The sequence below is a fragment of the Loxodonta africana genome, chromosome 5, assembly GCF_030014295.1.
Source record: "Loxodonta africana isolate mLoxAfr1 chromosome 5, mLoxAfr1.hap2, whole genome shotgun sequence".
In the NCBI taxonomy this organism is placed as follows: Eukaryota; Metazoa; Chordata; class Mammalia; order Proboscidea; family Elephantidae; genus Loxodonta; species Loxodonta africana.
This window is the reverse complement of record NC_087346.1, coordinates 23,261,439-23,280,797: the sequence shown is the minus strand read 5'-3', so window position 1 is coordinate 23,280,797 and position 19,359 is coordinate 23,261,439. Positions and strand designations below refer to the sequence as shown.

The window sequence follows — 19,359 nt, the reverse complement described above, 5'->3', positions numbered from 1 at the left end:
TTAGCAAACAATTGCAATAAAGTAAGTCTGGGTTTGAATCAATGGTGGAATGGAAAGTTCTATCAAAGGATTTTTTTAAAAATCTAGTGATATAGCAGATGACACTCTTCTTTCTAAGTCAGTTTTCTTAAAATTCACAAATGGAATACTAGAACACAGAGCAGTGAAATGAGCCACAGGATTACCCTGTGGAACCTTTTTAGTAAAAGTGGGACTCTATCCGCAGCATCCTGGCTGAATTCAAAATTCAGCTATTATATTCTATCTACTGAAAATGACCCTGGGGCTTTGATAGACTCAGCGTCTTTCTCTGATTCTGTTCTAGGGCGGTTTCATTCACTTGCTGAGCTATTAAGCAGTGGCCATATTTGACTCAGAGGTGGAATAAAGAGCTAATCGCTCCTGCAGGTATCAAGCTAGTCTTTGGTTACCAAGGACAGGCCTCAAACAGGAAGAGCCTGTTTATTAATTTATATTTCTTTAAAGTGACTGGATCTTCTTCTCAGTCTTTGTACTAAATAAGTACACCACAATATTTGTTGAAGTATGTAGAGGCATTAGGTAGATAAGAAAGTTGTTCTATTAGCATTCAGACATTCGGTCTACAATAGAACTTGCCCTAGCGCTTTGTGTAATCAATTTACCTCAAACTTCAAAAGGTCAAGTGATCTCTGAGCCGCCCCACTTTGTCAGGTAAGCGTGCTCTAGTGAACCACTTAAGGAGCCCTGATGGTGCAGTGGTTAATCGCTTGGCTGCTGATGAAAGGTTAGAAACCACCAGTCATTTTGCGGAATAAAGATGTGGCAGTCTGCTTCTGTAAAGATTTACAGCCTTGGAAACCCTACGGGGCACTTCTACTCTGTCCTATAGGGTCCCTATGAGTAGGAATTCAACTTGACGGCAAGGAGTTTGATTTTGGTTTACTGCACCGTTTAGTGTGGATTTAAAGTAAAAGAAAAAAGAATTACAAAAAATTAAGACATTGAGCTGGTTTATAAAAACCAATGTGGCAAAGAAGAAAGGGAGAATGTCTTAAAACTTTAGAGAGGCAGAAGCGAGCTGGCGGCACTTTAATCCCAAAGGGTACAGGTATCTTCCCTCCACTTCCTGGGCAATTTCCACTCTAGGCTAATCTTTGGCAATAACTGAACCGCATCCTGTCGGGACGCGTTGCTCGTTTTCAACCAGAAACCTTCTGTAGGCGAACTACTCCCAGCCACTGATTTCTGTTTCTGTTTCCTGTAAGCAAATTCGGCCCGGCCCGCGCGGGTTTCCCAGGCGTCTAGGGTCGCTCCTGCTGCCTCGAACCCGAGCCGGGGGCAGCTCGCGGGCAGCAGGGGGCGCTTCAGACCCTCAGTCCCCGCCTGTTAATGAGTGCCGCCCGTCGCCGTCTGATCCCAAGTTCTCTCCCTAAGGCTAAGTGTTCGTCCTAAAAAAGACAGTAAACCTCGCGACACGCCGAGGGTGCGTGACAAGAGAAACCCTGATTAACTATTCATTCTCTTTCTCACATTCTCTGCGCCTTGGCTGCCTCCAAAGTCTGGAAATTAAGAAAAGTTGCTCTTTTCTCAAAGCACTAGAACGCCGACCTTTATCTTTAAAGAAGAAACAGCTACTGACGCTGAGCCGCCTGGAAACTGCAGACAAAGTCATTGCAAAAGCGGTCCCCCAGGCCGCCCCGCGTCCATTCCCTCCCCTAGGGTAAACCCACCCCAAACCCCTGAGAATTCTGCTCCAGCCTTTCCCCACTGCCCACCCCCAAATGTGAATGGACGGGGAGGCGTCCGGGCAAACCTTTATCCCAAACCCTGTATCTTGCTCCTTCCCCTCTCCCCCGCCCCCGCCCCCTACGGGTGGGAGCTTCGGGGGGCACAAGTTCCCAGGTTGGCTCCAGGCCCGGACACAGGGGAGGAGTTCAGGGTTCAAGTGCGCGCCCTGCGTCTCTGCACTCCTTCCCTTGCTTGAGGCTCGCGGGGTGGGCTCAGGACCCCGGGGCCGGTTTTCCGAGGGTATCCAGCCCCTGTAGCAGACGCGCGCGTGTCTTTAGGTGTAGGAGAAGTGTCTGGTTGCTGGGACGGCTGTCTGGCGTCCGTCCGTCCGTCTGTGGGTCTGTCCAGTGTGCCTGAGCCGGGACACAGCCCCCACCTTTCCATCGGCGCCGCCCGACAAGATTCTCCAAGGAGCAGGACGCGGGGACGAGCCCCCGGCAGAGGTCGGCCCCGGCGAAGTCCCCCGGAGTAGACCTGCGGGGCTTGCAGGCTGGGGTGTCGGGCCCCCGGCACGTCGCGGAGCCGGCCCTGGGAGCGCCCTCTGTCCCCGCCCGGGGCCGCCCTCCCGAGACGCTGGCCGAGGCCCGCCGGTACTCACATGTCGGGTCCCGGGGAGAAGGGTGGCGGGCAGTAGCCCGGCGGCTCCCGCTGGGAGGTCGCCGAGCGCGGCTCCAGTGCCCCGTTGACGCCCCTCCAGCCCCGGCGGCGGCGTTGCGGCTCGGCAACCTCTTCCTCGCCCTCCTCCTCCTCCTCCTCGGGCTCTGGGAAGGTCACCCTCGCTTGCTCCTTGCACTTTCTGACCTTGGTGGACATCCCGCCGGCAGCGGCCCGAGCGCGGGGGTGCCGGCCACTGGCCTTTTCCTCCGCTGCCGCTGCGGCGCGGTCTCCCCGCGGCGCCCCTTGCCCACCTCCCGGCGCTCCCGCAGCCTCGGGCAGAGCCGAGCGCGAGGGGAGGAGGCGAGAGCCGCGCGGCCCGCGACGGAGCAGCGAGAGGCGGGAGCCAAAGCCGAGCCGCAGCCGCTCACCATCAAACCGTGGGAGCAGCCCGGGCTGTGGCCGCCAGGAGGAAGCCCGGGCCGAGCGGGGCGCGAGGGCTGGGAAAGGCTCTCGAGCCCCGCGGCGGCGGCAGTGCCTCTTGGTTGTCCGTCTCCAGTCTCCGACAGCATCACTTGCTAGGACAGCTCCGTTACTCAGGGAGAGAGAGGGAGGGAGGGACAGGAGGGGGGAGAATCAATTCTTTATCACACTGAGAGAGCAGGTAAAGAAATCACAGAAACTTCCCCTCCCCACTCTCCTTTTTTCTCTTCCAGAACATCGAGAGTCCTATTTCCATTTAAAAAAAGATAACAAATTTCCTAAGGAAGAGAAAAGGGAATTGACTTGCGTGTTGTTAATCTTCTCTGCAGTCGTATTTACCCCATTCAGCTCTCCAAATTTCTTTGGAGAAGCATTAATTGTTCGTGTTACTCAGTGTAAGACTCGGTTGAACCTACAAAGGGTTTAAGTGTGTTTCTCTAATACCTTCGTACCCCAGAATGGTAATGTTTTAAACGTGCATGATGTTTCGGTTCTTTTAACGAATCTCAAAAGCATCGAAAAAAGATGTATATATTTTCCAAGAAGTATCGTTCAGTAAAATTGAGGTCTCCTTTTAAAACTAAAAAAAATTGAAATTGAGGGCAGTCACTGTTCTGAGAGGGAAGAGTCACAGAATTTTAATCAGAAAGACTTTTAGGGATCAAGGAGTCTATGCTTGGTTTTCGAAAACAGGCCTAGAGAGAGAGGTAGCTAAACTGATCAGACCCAGGCAAGTATATTCTCCAAGACATTCTATAGCCTCAACTAAGCAGCTTTCCAGTAAGTTCAACTTGAAGAATCACAAAAATACCAGACATGCTATGATGAGATAAAAGAAGATGTTCATTTTAACTGTATCCAATTATACTGTATTTTTTTTTTTTGAGGAACAATTTTTTCCAAATTTACACAAAATACAAATAAGGAAATGCAGTGCTTTGGAATTTAATGCTTATAAATAAAATATTATGTACTTTTTTAAGTTGACAATGTCTGTTTATGAAAACAGTGATATTGCAGGGGAAAAAATATTGTCTAGTGCTTTACCATTGCAAGTCCCTTTGTTATGTTACCACATACAGAAGTGTCAGTATCTTGACAGTGTAAGGTACCAGACCCTGTCAGTTCTATCTCTGAAATGACTCTGAAGCAGGGCTGCTTATCTCTAACTCAATACCACCGCCTCAGTTCAGGATCCCATTACCCTCTGCCTGTCTAGTCTTCCTGCAACTGGTCTCTCCTCATACCATGTCATTCTTCTCTCTGCTACAGAGATCATGCCCAGTGCAAGTCTGGTCATGACTTTCTTCTGTGTAAAAATGTCTGGTGGCTTCACACTGCTTTCAAGTTAAAATCCAAATCTGGCATACCCAGCCCTTTGAGATCTGGCCCTAATTCTTCAGTCTTTCCTCCTGCCCTCCCACGTACACACCCAAATTCCAGCTACCCTGAACTTTTCATTGATCATCTGACATTCTAGACACTTTCCCGTTTCCTGGCCCCCATTCATCGTATTCCTGTCACTGAAATGTCCCTTTCCCTAAAACTTCTAATTTTCCCTAGTTGTTCCCCCCAACCTGGCAACTCTTTCACATCCCAGTGAAGTTCCCACAGCCCTTGGTCCATATCTGTGGCATTCTATGTATACCAGGATCTTACCACTGGTCGCAGTATATTAAAATTAACTCTTTATGTGCATGTCTCCTCTCTAGATTGTGAATGCCTTCAGGGTGGGTTTGGGTCGTACTAATTAGCTTTGAGCTACTTTGAGACTCATCTTTTTGTCCTTCCATCTAGTCAGGGACGGATTATCCAGTAGGCAAGGTACCCATAGGCTTACTTGTGCTTGCTTACTAATCTGTAGTGTGCAATTTTACCTGCTTAACACCACATCAAAGAGGTGGTGAAATCCATGTGCAATTGTGTGTACCTTGCTTACTGTAAGCCCATGTATACCTCACTTAGTGGTTAATCCATCCTGCTTTCAGCCCAGTACCTCATAGCAGGACAGGCTCAATAAATGTTTGTTGAATGAATTCATGAAGTCTACAGGTTATTTACAATTATGTTACCAAGTTTATGAACTATTCATATGTGGCTTGAATAGAAGCACTACAGGAATACGAGAGTCACCAGGGTTTGCTCTTACACACCCAGCCCTCCTGGGCTGAGGGAATTGCTCCAGCCAGAGTCTGCTAACAGCTGACTTTATTCCTAAGAGCTGCATCCCTGGGGTTGAAGAAAACCCAGAAGAGAGAAAACTTAAAAGCAAGTAGGTTCTTAGAGAGAGGAAAGACTGATAGCCCCCCTGGCATAACACAGCTTTATTCTTTTTGCTTTCTGCTTTTCTAAAAGAAGGTCCACAATTGTGTATATGTTCTTAGCTAGTTCACTAGTGAAAAGTGTTTGCCTAACACACATTCAAAGTCCATTACTCCTTTGGGAAAGAAAAGTCAATACTCAGGAAATCTTACCAAGAAAGATTATGTTTAAGTGAGGAGTAAGTGAAACATAACTTTCACAAGACGTCCTAAGAAAATAAAAGTGGTTTTTAAAACCTGCTATCAGAGTATAAGCTTCAAATTTTCATCTAAAATCTCTAAGAAAATTCTGTGCCTTCTTTAAAATTCTATGCTTCTTGCACGTTGTTGCAAGACTCCTGTTCTCCCTCTGTGTGTGTGTGTCTGTCTGTCTGTCTGTCTCCGGGACTGTCTATAACATGCCTAGTAAGAAGACACTGTCGAATAGCACATTTGAGCAGTGGTTCTTGCCCCACAGGATAAAGGTTAAGACTTAGCCGTTTTCTCAAGGGAGTAACAGCATGTGAACAGGTATAATGTTCTAAACAGTGAGTTTTTTTTTTCTCCTAAAGAATGTTTTAAGGCGCCATCATAGTATTCCATGTGATGGGGTAGAACTGCCCCCCGCTAGGGTCTCTTTTTTTTTTTTTTTGGCTGCAATTTTCTTGAAAGCAAATTGCCAGGTCTTTCTCCCACAAAGCTGCTGAGTGGGTTCAAACCGCCAGCCTTTAGGTTAGCAGCCAAGTGCTTAACTTGTGCACCAGGGCTCCATTCCTAAAAAATAGCTGTCTTATAAATGGATTTTGCTTTGCTTTTTAAAGTAAACTTATAATTTGTTAGCAGCATGAACTAATAAGATGGGGAGTGCTGCACACTGAAACAATTAAATCCAAAAAAGGAGAATCCAAGAACTTATGATATAGTAATTAATATACTAGTCGCTTTTACACAGAATTTACAGTGCCCTAAAATGGTGTATTACTAACGCTTGCCGCTTTCTTACGGGCCAAGGAGGTCCCAGGCAGTTTCCTAAATTAAAACATGTGCTTTTAAAATTTCTTCATGAGTCAGAAGTTCGGAACTCAAAATTTACTTTACCATAGAAATAAGTTATAAGCGATAGCTGTATTTCCTGGAAAGCTCACAAATGCCTAGTTAGCTTAAATATGTTTCAGTGACAGTATAAGGAAGTATCTAAGAACATGTGTTCTGGGCCGGAAGACCTGGATCAAATCCCAGCTCTGCAACTTACTAGCTCTGTGACTTCAGGCAAACTACTTAAACCCTCTGAGCCTCAGTTTCTCCCTCAGTAACATGAAGATATGTTCATAGCACCTATAGCACTTAAATCAGTGCCTGGCACATAATAAGCACTATATAAATATTTTTGTTGCTATGGGGTGAATTCCGACTCATGGTGACCCTATGTGTGTCAGAGTAGAACTGCACTCAATAAAGTTTTCAATGGTTAAATTTTTGGAAGTAGATGGGCCTTTATTTTGAGGCTCCTCTGGGTGGATTTCAACCTCCAAACTTTCTGTTAGCAGCTGAGCTTATTAATCATTTGTGTCACATTGTCAGTGATAGGGTAATATCCATACTACCACAAGGAAGACCAGGTAACAAAACGATCATTCAAATTTATGCACCAATCACTAATGTCAAAGGTGAAGAAACTGAAGATTTTTACCAACTTCTGCAGTCTGAAATTGATCAAGCATGCAATAAAGATGCATTGATAATTACTGGTGATTGGAATATGGAAGTTGGAAACAGAGAAGAAGGTTCAGTTCTTGGAAAATATGGCCTTGGTGGTAGAAACAACACTGGAGATCACATGATAGGATTTTGCAAGAACAACGACCTATTCATTGCAAATACCTTTTTCAACAACATAAACGGTGACTATACAGATGGAAAACACAGGAATCAAATCCACTAATCTGTGTAATGGATGTTTGCAGCTGTTTCTTCTCATTTTGAGTCATGCCACATCAGCAAATGAAGGTCCCGAAAGCTTTACTCCATCCACGTCATTAAGGTCGACTCAGGAGGCAGCTCTTCCCCAGTCATCTTTTGAGTGCCTTCCAACCTGGAGGGGGCTCATCTTCCAGCACTATATCAGACAATGTTCCGCTGCTATTCATAAGGTTTTCACTGGCTAATGCTTTTCAGAAGTAGACTGCCGGGTCCTTCTTCCTACTCTGTCTTAGTCTGGAAGCTCAGCTGAAACCTCTCCTCCATGGGTGACCCTGCTGGTATCTGAATACCGGTGGCATAGCTTCCAGCATCACAGCAACACACAAGCCCCCACAGTACAACAAACTGAAACAGCTGCAAACACCCATTAATAATTAAACCTGGAATGTATGGAGTATGAATCTAGGAAAAGTGGAAATTGTCAAAAATGAAATAGAACTCATAAACATCAATATCCTAGGCATTAGTGAGCTGAAGTAGACTGGTATTGGCCATTTTGAATCGGACAATCACGTAGTCTGCTATGCTGGGAATGGCAACTCGAAGAGGAATGGTGTTGCATTCATCCTCAAAAAGAACTTTTCAAGATCTATCCTGAAGTACAATGCTGTCAGTGATAGGATAATATCCATATGCCTACAAGGAAAACCAGTTAATACGACTATTATTCAACTTTATGCACCAACCCCTAGGGCCAAAGATGAAGAAATAGAAGACTTTTATCAGCTGCTGCGGTCTGAAATTGATCGAACATGCAATCAAGATGCATTGATAATTGCTGGCGATTGGAATGCGAAAGTTGGAAACAAAGAAGAAGGATCAGAAGTTGGAAAATATGGCCTTGGTGATAGAAACAATGCCGGAGATCGAATGATAGAATTTTGCAAGACCAACGACTTCTTCATTGCAAATACCTTCTTTCACCAACATAAATGGCGACTATACACATGGACCTCGCCAGATGGAACACACAGAAATCAAACTGACTACATCTGTGGAAAGAGACGATGGAAAAGCTCAATATTACCAGTCAGAACAAGGCCAGGGGCTGACTGTGGAACAGACCATCAATTGCTTACATGCAAGTTCAAGCTGAAACTGAAGAAAATCAGAGCAAGTCCACGAGAGCCAAAATATGACCTTCAGTATATCCCACCTGAATTTAGAGACCATCTCAAGAATAGATTTGATGCATTGAACACTAGTGACTGAAGACCAGACGAGTCGTGGAATGACATCAAGGACATCATCCATGAAGAAAGCAAGAGGTCACTGAAAAGACAGGAAAGAAAGAAAAGACTAAGATGGATGTCAGAGGAGACTCTGAAATTTGCTCTTGAGCATCGAGCAGCTAAAGAAAAAGAAGAATTGATGAAGTAAAAGAACTGAACAGAAGATTTCAAAGGGCTTCTCAAGAAGACAAAGTAAAGTATTATAATGGCATGTGCAAAGAGCTGGAGATGGAAAACCAAAAGGGAAGAACACTCCTGGCAAAGAACACTCTTGGAGTTTCTCAAGCTGAAAGAACCAGAGAAAAAATTCAAGTCTTGAGTTGCAATAGTGAAGGATTCCATGGAGAAAAATATTAAATGATGCAAGAAGCATCAAAAAAAAAGATGGAAGGAATGCACAGTCATTATACCAAAAAGAATTAGTCGATATTCAACCATTTCAAGAGGTGGAATATGATCAGGAACCGATGGTGTTGAAGGAAGAAGTCCAAGCTGCTCTGAAGGCATTGGCGAAAAACAAGGCTCCAGGAATTGATGGAATATCAATTGAGATGTTTCAACAAACAGATGCAGGGCTGGAGGTGCTCACTCGTCTATGCCAAGAAATGTAGAAGAGGCTGGCCGACTGACTGGAAGAGATACATACTTATGCCTATTTCCAAGAAAGGTGATCCAACGGAATGTGGAAATTATAGAACAATATCCTTAATATCACATGAAAGCAAAATTTTGCTGAAGATCATTCAAAAACGGCTGCAGCAATATATCGACATGGAACTGCCAGAAATTCAGGCTGGTTTCAGAAGAGGACGTGCAACCAAGGATATCATTGCTGATGTCAGATGGATCCTGGCTGAAAGCAGAGAATACCAGAAGGATGTTTACCTGTCTTTTATTGACTATGCAAAGGCATTTGACTGTGTGGATCATAACAAACTATGGATAACACTGTGAAGAATGGGAATTCCATAACACTTAATTGTGCTCATGAGGAACCTTTACATAATTCAAGGGGCAGTTGTTCAGACAGAACAAGGGGATACTGATTGGTTTAAAGTCAGGAAAGGTGTGTACCAGGGTTGTATTCTTTTACCATACCTATTTAATCTGTATGCTGAGCAAATAATCCAAGAAGCTGGACTATATGAAGGAGAACGGGGCATCAGGATTGGAGGAAGACCCATTAACAACCTGCGTTATGCAGATGACACAACCTTGCTTGCTGAAAGTGAAGAGGACTTGAAGCACTTACGAATGAAGATCAAAGACCACGGCCTTCAGTGTGGATTATACCTCAACATAAAGAAAACAAAAATCCTCACAACTGGACCAATGAGCAACATCATGATAAACGGAGAAAAGATTGAAGTTGTCAAGGATTTTATTTTACTTGGATCCACAATCAACAGCCATGGAAGCAGCAGTCAAGAAATCAAAAGACGCATTGCATTGGGTAAATCTGCTGCAAAGGGCCTCTTCAAAGTGTTGACGAGCAAAGACGTCATCCTGAAGACTAAGGTGCACCTGACCCAAGCCATGGTATTTTCAATCACATCATATGCATATGAAAGCTAGACAATGAATAAGGAAGACTGAAGAAGAGTTAACACCTTTGAATTGTGGTGTTGGTGAAGAATATTGAATATACAAAGGAGTGCCAAAAGAACGAACAAATCTGTCTTGGAAGAAGTGCGGCCAGAATGCTCCTTAGAGGCAAGGATGGCGAGACTGCATCTTACATACTTTGGACATGTTGTTAGGAGGGATCAGTCCCTGAAGAAGGACGTCACGCTTGGCAGAGTACAGAGTCAGCGGAAAAGAGGAAGACCCTCGACGAGGTGAATTGACACAGTGGCTGCAACAATGAGCTCAAGCATAACAACGATTGTAAGGATGGCTCAGGACCAGGCAGTGTTTCGTTCTGTTGTGCATACGGTCACTATGAGTCAGAACCAACTCGACGGCACCTAACAACAACAACAACAATCTGTGTAAAGATAAAATGGAGAAGCTCAATGTCATCAATCAAACCAAGGCCAGGGGCAAACGAAGAAAGGATCATCAATTGCTCATATGCAAGTTCAAGTTGAAGCTGAAGAAAAAAAAAAGTCCACAAGAACCAAAATAAGACCTTGAGTATATCCCACATGAATTTAGGGACCATTTCAAGAAAATATTTGGTGCATTGAGCAATAATGACTGAAGATTAGATGAGTTGTGGGATGACATCAAGGACATCACACAAAAAAAGCAAAATATCATTAAAAAGACAGGAAAGAAAGAAAAGACCAAAATGCACATCAGAAGAGACTCTGCGACTTGCTCTTGAATGTAAAGCAGCTAAAGGGAATGGAAGAAATGGTGAAATAAAAGAACTGAACAGAAGATTTCAAAGGGCAGCTCGAGAAGACAGTTTTTTTTTTAATTGTACTTTAAGCAAAAGTTTAAAAATGAAGTCAGTCTCTCATACAAAAACTTATACACACCTTGCTATGTACTCCTAGCTGCTCTCCCCCTAATGAGACAGCACACTCCTCCTCTCCACCCTGTCCATTCAACCAGCTCCTGTCCCCCTCTGCCTTCTCATCTCGTCTCCAGACAGGAGCTGCCCACATAGTCTCATGTGTCTACTTGAGCCAAGGAGCTCACTCCTCACCAGTATCATTTTCTGTCTTATAGCCCAGTCCAACCCTTGTCAGAAGAGTTCCTTCAGGAATGGTTCCAGTCTTGAGCTAACAGAGGATCCGGGGATCTTGACCTCCGAGGTCCCTCTAGTCTCAGTCAGACCATTAAGTCTGGTCTTTTTATGAGAATTTGAGGTCTGCATCCACTGTTCTCCTGCTCCATCAGGGATTCTCTCTTGTGTTCCCTGTTAGGCCAGTCATTGGTGGTAGCTGGGCACCGTCTAGTTCTTTTGATTTCAGGCTGATATGGTCCCTGGTTTATGTGGTCCTTTCTGTCTCTTGTGCTCATATTTACCTAGTGTCTTTGGTGTTCTTAATTGTCTTTTGCTCCAGGTGGCTTGAGACCAATTGATGCATCTTAGATGGCCACTTCCTAATGCTTAAGACCCCAGATGCCACTCACCAAAGTGGGATGCAGAATGTTTTCTTAATACATTTTATTATGCCAATTAACCTAGATGTCCCCTGAAACCATGGTCCCCAGACCCCTGTACCTGCTACTCTGGCCTTCAAAGCATTTGGTTGTATTCAGGAAACTTCTTTGCTTTTGGTTTAGTCAAGTTGTGCTGACCTCCCCTATATTGTGTGCTGGAAGAAAAAGTATTTTAATGATACTGTACAAAGAGCTGGAATCAGAAAACCAAAAGGAAAGAACATGCTTGGCATTTCCCAAGCTGAAAGAACTGAAGAAAAAATTCAAGCCTTCGGTTTAAATATTGAAGGATTCTATGGGCAAAATATTGAACAATGCAGGAAGCATCAAAAGAAGATGGAAGGAAAATACAGAGTCACTGTACCAAAAAAGAATTGGTTGACATTCAACCATTTCAAGAAGTAGCATACGATCAAGAACTGATGGCGTTGGAGGAAGAAGTCCAAGCTGCACTGAAAGCATTGGCAAAAAACAAGGCTCCAGGATTTGACAGAATACCAATTCAGATGCTTCAACAAATGGATGCAGCACTGGAAGTGCTCACTCATCTATGCCAAAAAATTTGGAAGACAGCTACCTGGCCAACCAACTGGAAGAGATCCATGTATGTACCCATTCCGAAGAAAGATGATCCAATGGAATGTGGAAATTAAAATATCATTAATATCACACTCAAGTAAAATTTTGCTGAAGATAATTCAAAAATAGCTGCAGCAACAAAATCAACAGGAAGTACCAGAAATTCAAGCCAGATTCAGAAGAGGACGTGGAATGAGAGATATCATTGCTAATGTCAGATGGATCTTGAACAAAAGCAGCAAATACCAGAAAGATGTTTACTTGTGTTTAATTGACCATAGAAAGGCATTTAATTGTGTGGATCATAACAAATTCTGAATAACATTGTGAAGAATGAGAAATCCAGAACCCTTAATTGTCCTCACAAGGAAGCTGTACACAGACCAAGAGACAACTGTTCGAGCAGAAAAAGGCATACTGTGTGTTTTAAAATTAGGAAAAGTGTGTGTTAAGGCTGCATTCATTCACTACACTATATAATCTGTATGTTGACCAAATAATCTGAGAAGCTGGTTTATATGAAGAAGAACATGGCATCAGGATCGAAGGAAGACTCATTAACAACTACCAATATGCAGCTGACACAGCCTTGCTTGTTGAAAGCTAAGAGGACTTGAAGCACTTACTAATGAAGATCAAAGACAACCATTTACAGTATGGATTATGCCTCAATACAAAGAAAACAAAATTTCTTACAACTGGACTAATAAGTAACTTCACGATAAACGGAGAAAATACTGAATTTGTCAAGGATTCCATTTTACTTGGATCTACAATGAATGCCCATGGAAGCACCAATAAAGAAATCAAATGACATATTGCATTGGGCAAATCTGCTGCAAAAGGCCTCTTTAAAGTGTTAAAAAAAAAAGCAAAGATGTCACCTTGAGGACTAAGGTGTGCCTGACTGAAGCCATGGCATTTTCAATTGCCTCATATGCATGCAAAGCTGGACAATAAATAAGAAAGACCAAAGAAGAACTGATGCACTTGAATTATGGTGTAGGGCTGTCAGAAGAATGAACAAATCTGACTTGGAAGAAGTACAGCCATAATACATCTTAGAAACAAGGACGGTGAGACTTCATCTTACCTACTTTGGACATGTTATCAGGAGTGACCAGTTCCTGGAGAAGAGCATAATGCTTAGTGTTATGGATTGAATTGTGTCCTCCAAAAATATGCATCAACTTATCTTGGCTATGATTCTCAGTATTGTGTGGTTGTCCTCCATTTTGTGATCTGATACAATTGTCCTATGTGTTGTAAATTCTAATCTCTGCCTGTGGTTAATGAGGCAGGATTGGGTTATGTTAAAGAGTATTACTTTGTTTGTTATGTTAATAAGGAAGGATTATGGTGGGATGCGACACCCTTACTGAGGCCACATCCCTGATCCATGTAAGAGGATTTCCCTGGGGTGTGGCCTGCATCACTTTTTATCTTAAAAGAGTTAAAAACGGAGAGAAGCCAGCAGAGAGAGGGGGACCTACTACCACCAAGAAAGAAGGGACAGGAGTGGAGCACTTCCTTTGGAACTGGGGTCACTGTGCTGAGAACCTCCTAGACTCAAGGGAAGATTGATGCCAAGACACGTGGAGATCTCTAAGGAATGCCGGGCCCACTGATATTAAAAGGAGACAAGGACCTTCCCCTACAGCTGACAAAGAGAGAAAGCCTTCCCCTAGAGCTGATGCCCTGAACTTGACTTCTACCCTCAAACTATGAAAGAATAAATTTCTGTTTGTTAAAGCCATCCCCTTGTGGTATATCTGTTAGAGCAGCACTAGATAACTAAGACAATTGGTAAAGTAGAGGGTCAGAAAAAAATAGGAAGACCTTCAAGGAGATGGATTGACACAGTGGCTGCAACAATGGGTTCAAACGTAACAATGATTGTGAGGATGGCACAGGACAGGGCGATGTTTCATCCTGTTGTACATAGCGTTGCTATGAGTTGGAATTGACTTGATGGCATGTGACAACAAAATCACCCAGGGATTCATTACTGTGAACTGTAGAACTAACAGTAGAGGTCTGAAGTCTGGTTCCTAAAACAAGGATATAACCTGTCTGAATTTGATGCCCTTCTAAAATAGCATCTACTCAATTGTGTAACTGCTGATTTACTAGCCCATCTGCCCCCCTGAACAGTAAGCTCTTTCAGGGGTAGACATAATGGGTTATTTGATCTTGTCACACCAGTGTAATCATAAAGCTGGTAACATAACAAGTGTTCAATAAGTGGTAACTAGTATTTTTTAGTAGTAGCAGAAGAAACCCTGGTGCCACAGTGGTTAAGTGCTCGGCTGCTAACCGAAAGATTGGTGGTTTAAACCCACCAACTGCTTTGCGGGAGAAAGTTGTGGCAGTCGGCTTCTGTCAAGATTTACAGCCTTGGGAACCCTATGGGGGCAGTTCTACTGTGCCTGTAGGGCGCTATGAGTTGCAATCAACTCGATGGCAATGGGTCCGGTTTTGGTGTTCAGTAGTAGTAGCAGTGGCAGTTGCAGCAGCAGACATTAGATAAATATTTCTAGAATAAAGAGATCCAGGAGTTGGCACAGTGTCGACTCCAAGTAAAACCTGAAAATGGATGAACTTTCTCTTTGGCATCTCTCTTCTCTTTTTGTAACATCTTTTTCTGCCTCCATCTTCCCTGGCACTTAAGGGCTCAGTGACTTCATGTTGTTTGAATTCTGCACAATGTTATCTCTCTGGCCTGCTATACCCCAAAAGTGCTCTATGCTCCACAATTATCTTTCTGTCCCCTGCAGTCAAAATTTCTCTTTCCTCAGGACATCCAAGCTCAGCTAGCTCTTAAAGGGAAAGTACCTGGCTTGCATATTGTTGTGATGTTAGAAGATATGCCACCAGTATTTCAAATGCCAGCAGGGTCACCCATGGTGAGTAGGTTTCAGTAGAGCTTCCAGACTAGGACAGATTAGGAAGAAAGGCCTGGCAATCTCCTCCAAAAATTAGCCAATGAAAACCTTATGGGTCACAACAGAACATTGTCTGAGTAGCCTGGTTTAAAAACGTTATCAGGAAGGATTAATTGCTAGAAAAGGACATCTTGTTTGGTGAAGTAGAGGGCGAACAAAGGCAAGAGAGACCCTCAATGAGATAGATTGGCACAATAGCCACAATGATGTGCTGGAACATACTGGTGATTGTGAGGATGGCGCAGGACCGGACAACGTGTTTTCTGTTGTATATAAGGTAGCTATGATTCAGAGTCGACTGGATGGCAGGTAACAACATCTTATGCAATTTCACACTAATGTGTGAGTACATAAAAGCCTTTAATGTTCCAAGGAATTTATATGTTTCAAAAAATGCAATGAATCTCTATTTAGTGGAATTACTGTGTGTTAACGTGAAAGGAAGATGCTTTTGATGAGGGAGAAAAGGAGATGCGAAGTAGCAAGCTACCCTCAGGGCAACTCTCCTATAGGGTTCCCAATTTTCATCCTCCCTGCTACTAAAGCTACAATTCCCAACAGACTTGAGTTGCCCTCATTCCTCACACGCCTCCCATATTCCCTACTCCCAGAATCTGCCCATAGCATTGTCAAGGAAGGCTTCCAGTTTGGGGAAGGAGAGGAAAATGAGTTAAGAGCAGAGATAGGGGCTTTGTGTATAGTCTCAGCCTTGGGAAAACAGAAGCAGAAATTTGTCACTTTTGGGAGACAGTTCTCCATGAGTGTCTCACATTTCTGTACATCATATAATCAGAGGCAATGGCTGCCTTTGTCCTGGAATATTTTTTCAAGGATGATTGTATGACAAACAGTCTTGGAAGACAGAGATAGTGTCTATCTCTAGGGCAAAGAATAGGTTGGTTTACTGTCCAATATAATGAAAATATTGCTTCCCGTCAGGCAAAGGTCACACAGGCTTATTGACCCTTATAAAAGACTCAGGCTTACCGATGGTTATAAAAGCTCAAGGTTCCTCTTGTAATGCAAGCTACTGCATGTGCAAATATCATCTGATTCTCTTCATGTGGGAATTAGGACTCAGGGAACAGGTACAAATGCTGACACTAACTGCCATTATTGTTGTGAGTAATAAGCTGTTCTTTGTCTCTGACCCAGGAGTTTTGTGTCTTCTAATAGCATCCAGGAAGCTGTGACTTACTAACTTAACCCTGGTGGCATAGTGGTTAAAAGCTCAGCTGATAACCAAAAGGTCAGCAGTTTGAATCCACCAGGAACTCCTTGGAAACTCTATGGGGCAGTTCTACTCTGTCTTATAGGGTCGCTATGAGTTGGAATCAACTTGACGGCAGTGAGATTTTGGTAGCTTGCAAATAGGGTAAAATCTCAGACCATTCACAGCTCTTCACAATTATTACATTTTACAGATGAAAAAATTCACCAGCTTTCCCCAGAGCATAAATTCCCAAGAAAAAATTAGGCTTTTATATAGGTTGTAATAACTTTTCAATGCAATTAAATCCTTACTAGCCAAATTTTCTATGTCTATGCACTGTTTAACATACTTGCTAATACATTTTTTTTTTTATGTGAAATCAATAGCAAAGGAAATCAATGCTTTCTACCTAGTAAGGTATAAATTTGATGAGTCCTTACAGTTTTGTGTTGCCAATCTTAGCCGTGGCTTGGCTCAGACACAGCTACCTGAGGCTTTGAATGTTGCTGAATTTGGATCCTTTAGGAAAAGTAGGGTGGGTGTTTAGCTTCCTCACCCTTTCTCTGTTGCACATACAGAAATCAAATCTGTCCAGCCTCTAATTTTGGCAAGAGTTAAGAACAACTCTGTTGTTGTTGTTGTTAGTTGCCATTGAGTCAATTTTGATTCATGCCTACTTCATTCTAAACCCTATGATTCCTACATAGCCCCTTTCAAAAACTATTTAAAGGAATGTTCCTCGAAGTTATATCTGTCCTTCCATGAGGGAGGGAAAGAGTACTGATCACTTACTCTTTGGGAAAATGGCAGAAATATGTTATATAACTCACCTGTCAAAAAGGGAGGCTGAGAGAATAGTAGTTCAGTCCTTCTAGTCATGAGAGATTTACCTTCAGTGAAATGAGCTAAAATAGTTTATTATTTATATTATTCCTCCACAGGCTACATTCTTAAAAAAAAAACAAAACATTCTTAGGATGTACTAAATATGGTCATAAAAACTGAAGTGTAATTCTCTTTCCTGTTTCTGCTTTCAGAGGACTTTTATGTCAAATTTATTCTGTGCTACATACACATCTCTTAGAGTTTCCAAATGCAATCTCATTCTAAGGTTTGAATCGTTCAGTAATAGAATTAGGATGAGGTTATTAGTCTCCGTATTCTAAGTCAGTGATTAACCACTTTCCTTTTCTTTCTTCTGTTTAAAAGCACAAGTATCTACTTACCACAAATGGATGCAGGGAGACTTGACTTGCAGACTCCTGTCTAACCAGATACGGAGTTAGGGAGGGGAACGTGATCTTCACTTAAGCGCCCTGGGTACATAAAGGAGACTGTCTCTTCATTGCCTTAGGCCATGCTTTTCTTACTACCCTTTGTTGTTGTTAGTTGACATCGAGCCCACTGTGACTCATGGTGACCTTATGTATAACAGAATGAAGCATTGCCTGGTCCTGCGGCATCGTCATGATCATTAGTATATTTGAATCCATAGTTGAAGCTATTGTGTCAGTCCACCTCACTGGGGGTTTTCCTTACTTCCTCTGAGCCTCTACTTTACCAAACATGATGTCCTTTTCTACCTGTTGATCCTTCCTGATGATGTGTCCGGAGTATGTGAGCCAATGTCTCACCCTCCTTGATTCTAAGGAGGATTCTGGTTGTATTTCTATTGAGACTAATTGGTTTGTTCTTCTGACTGTCTGTGATATATTCCATATCCTTTGCCAACATCACAATTTGAATGCTTCAATTTTTCTGTCTTCCATTTTTATTGTCCAGGTTGTACATGCATATGAGGTGATTGAAAGGACCGTGGGTAGGGTCTGGCACACCTTTGTTGTCAAAGTGATGTCTTTGCTTTTTAAAACTTTAAAGATATCTTTTGCAGCAGGTTTGACCAATGCAATACATCATTTGATTTTTTGACTGCTGCTCCCATGGACGTTGATTGCTGATCCAAGTGGAATAAAATCACTGACAACTTCAATTTCTCCTTCATTTATCATGATGCCATTTATCAGTCCAGTATTTAGGATTTTCATTTTCTTCAGATTCAGGTATAATCCACACTGAAGGTTATAATCTTTGACCTTCATCAGTAAGAGCTTCAAGTAATTTCCATTTTAGCAAGCAAGCTATATCTAATTTTCCAAATGTAACTCCTTTATCCTGTAGCCCTTAACTTTAGGCAAAATATTAAGAGGAAGCAAAAGAAAAGAGAAATAGGAGATAAGACTCAAAGGACTCCAACTAGAACAAATTGTCTTAAAAATATATGCTATACCATATATACATGATGCTTGATGGTTTCATTCTGATGCAAATTTTGGTTAAAAATTAAAATGACAAGATTCACAGCAAAATCAAAATATGTAACCCAGTTGTTAATTTTGAAATTATAATCATTATAATGTCTATAAAAATTTAGAGCTAAAGGGAAGGGAGAATATTATATTAAAAAAAATATTATACTGACCATAAAATCATGAACTACGTGGAATTTGGGCATATCTTAAAGGGTATCTAGTCTTATCACCTTGTAATACTTGAATCCCTCTGCATTGTTCTTGTTAGATGTTCATAATCCAAAAAACCAAACCCATTGCCATTGAGTTGATTCTGACTCGTAGCAACCTTATAGAACAGAGTAGAACTCCCCCATAACGTTTCCAAGGAGTGACTGGTGAATTCAAACCGCCAACATTTTGGTTAGCAGCCAAGCTGTTAACTACTGTGCCACCAGAGAGCCTAAATATTCATATACTTACATTTATATCTTATTATATAGTTTTTAAAAACTGTATTCATTTTGTTATTACATAAAATTTTTAAAAAATGAGATTAATTTGTTTCTTTTGATTTTTTTAATGGAATAAATTCTTCCTTAGAAGACGTTAGATGCTAGAAAAAATACATGGTGTGGCTTGCTTTCATCTTAATCAATGAATCTAGTCTTTGAGTTCTTGCTTTTATAAAGAAGGTCATTGCACCTCTTGGTGATGTATGGTTCCTCTAAAGCATTGATGTTCAGCACCTGCTATATCTGCAAACTCTGGAAAAATCCAGTCCAAACTCAGTAAAAGATTGAGTCCTCATTGAAAATTTGGACTTTTTAAATTCAAGCCTTGGATATAACCTCTGTT

At 42.4% G+C, this 19,359-nt stretch overlaps 1 protein-coding gene across 2 annotated transcripts in view; it reads right to left on the bottom strand.

The window, feature by feature from the left end:
* Positions 1-2,583, bottom strand: part of TRPC3 (transient receptor potential cation channel subfamily C member 3) — an 87,245-nt gene extending 84,662 nt beyond the window's left edge. For both annotated transcript variants that reach the window (XM_010590530.3, XM_064285393.1), the window contains exon 1: positions 2,369-2,583. In XM_010590530.3, the coding sequence (XP_010588832.2) occupies positions 2,369-2,583 (215 nt within the window). The remainder of the gene's footprint in view (positions 1-2,368) is intronic.
* Positions 2,584-19,359: the final 16,776 nt, after the last annotated feature.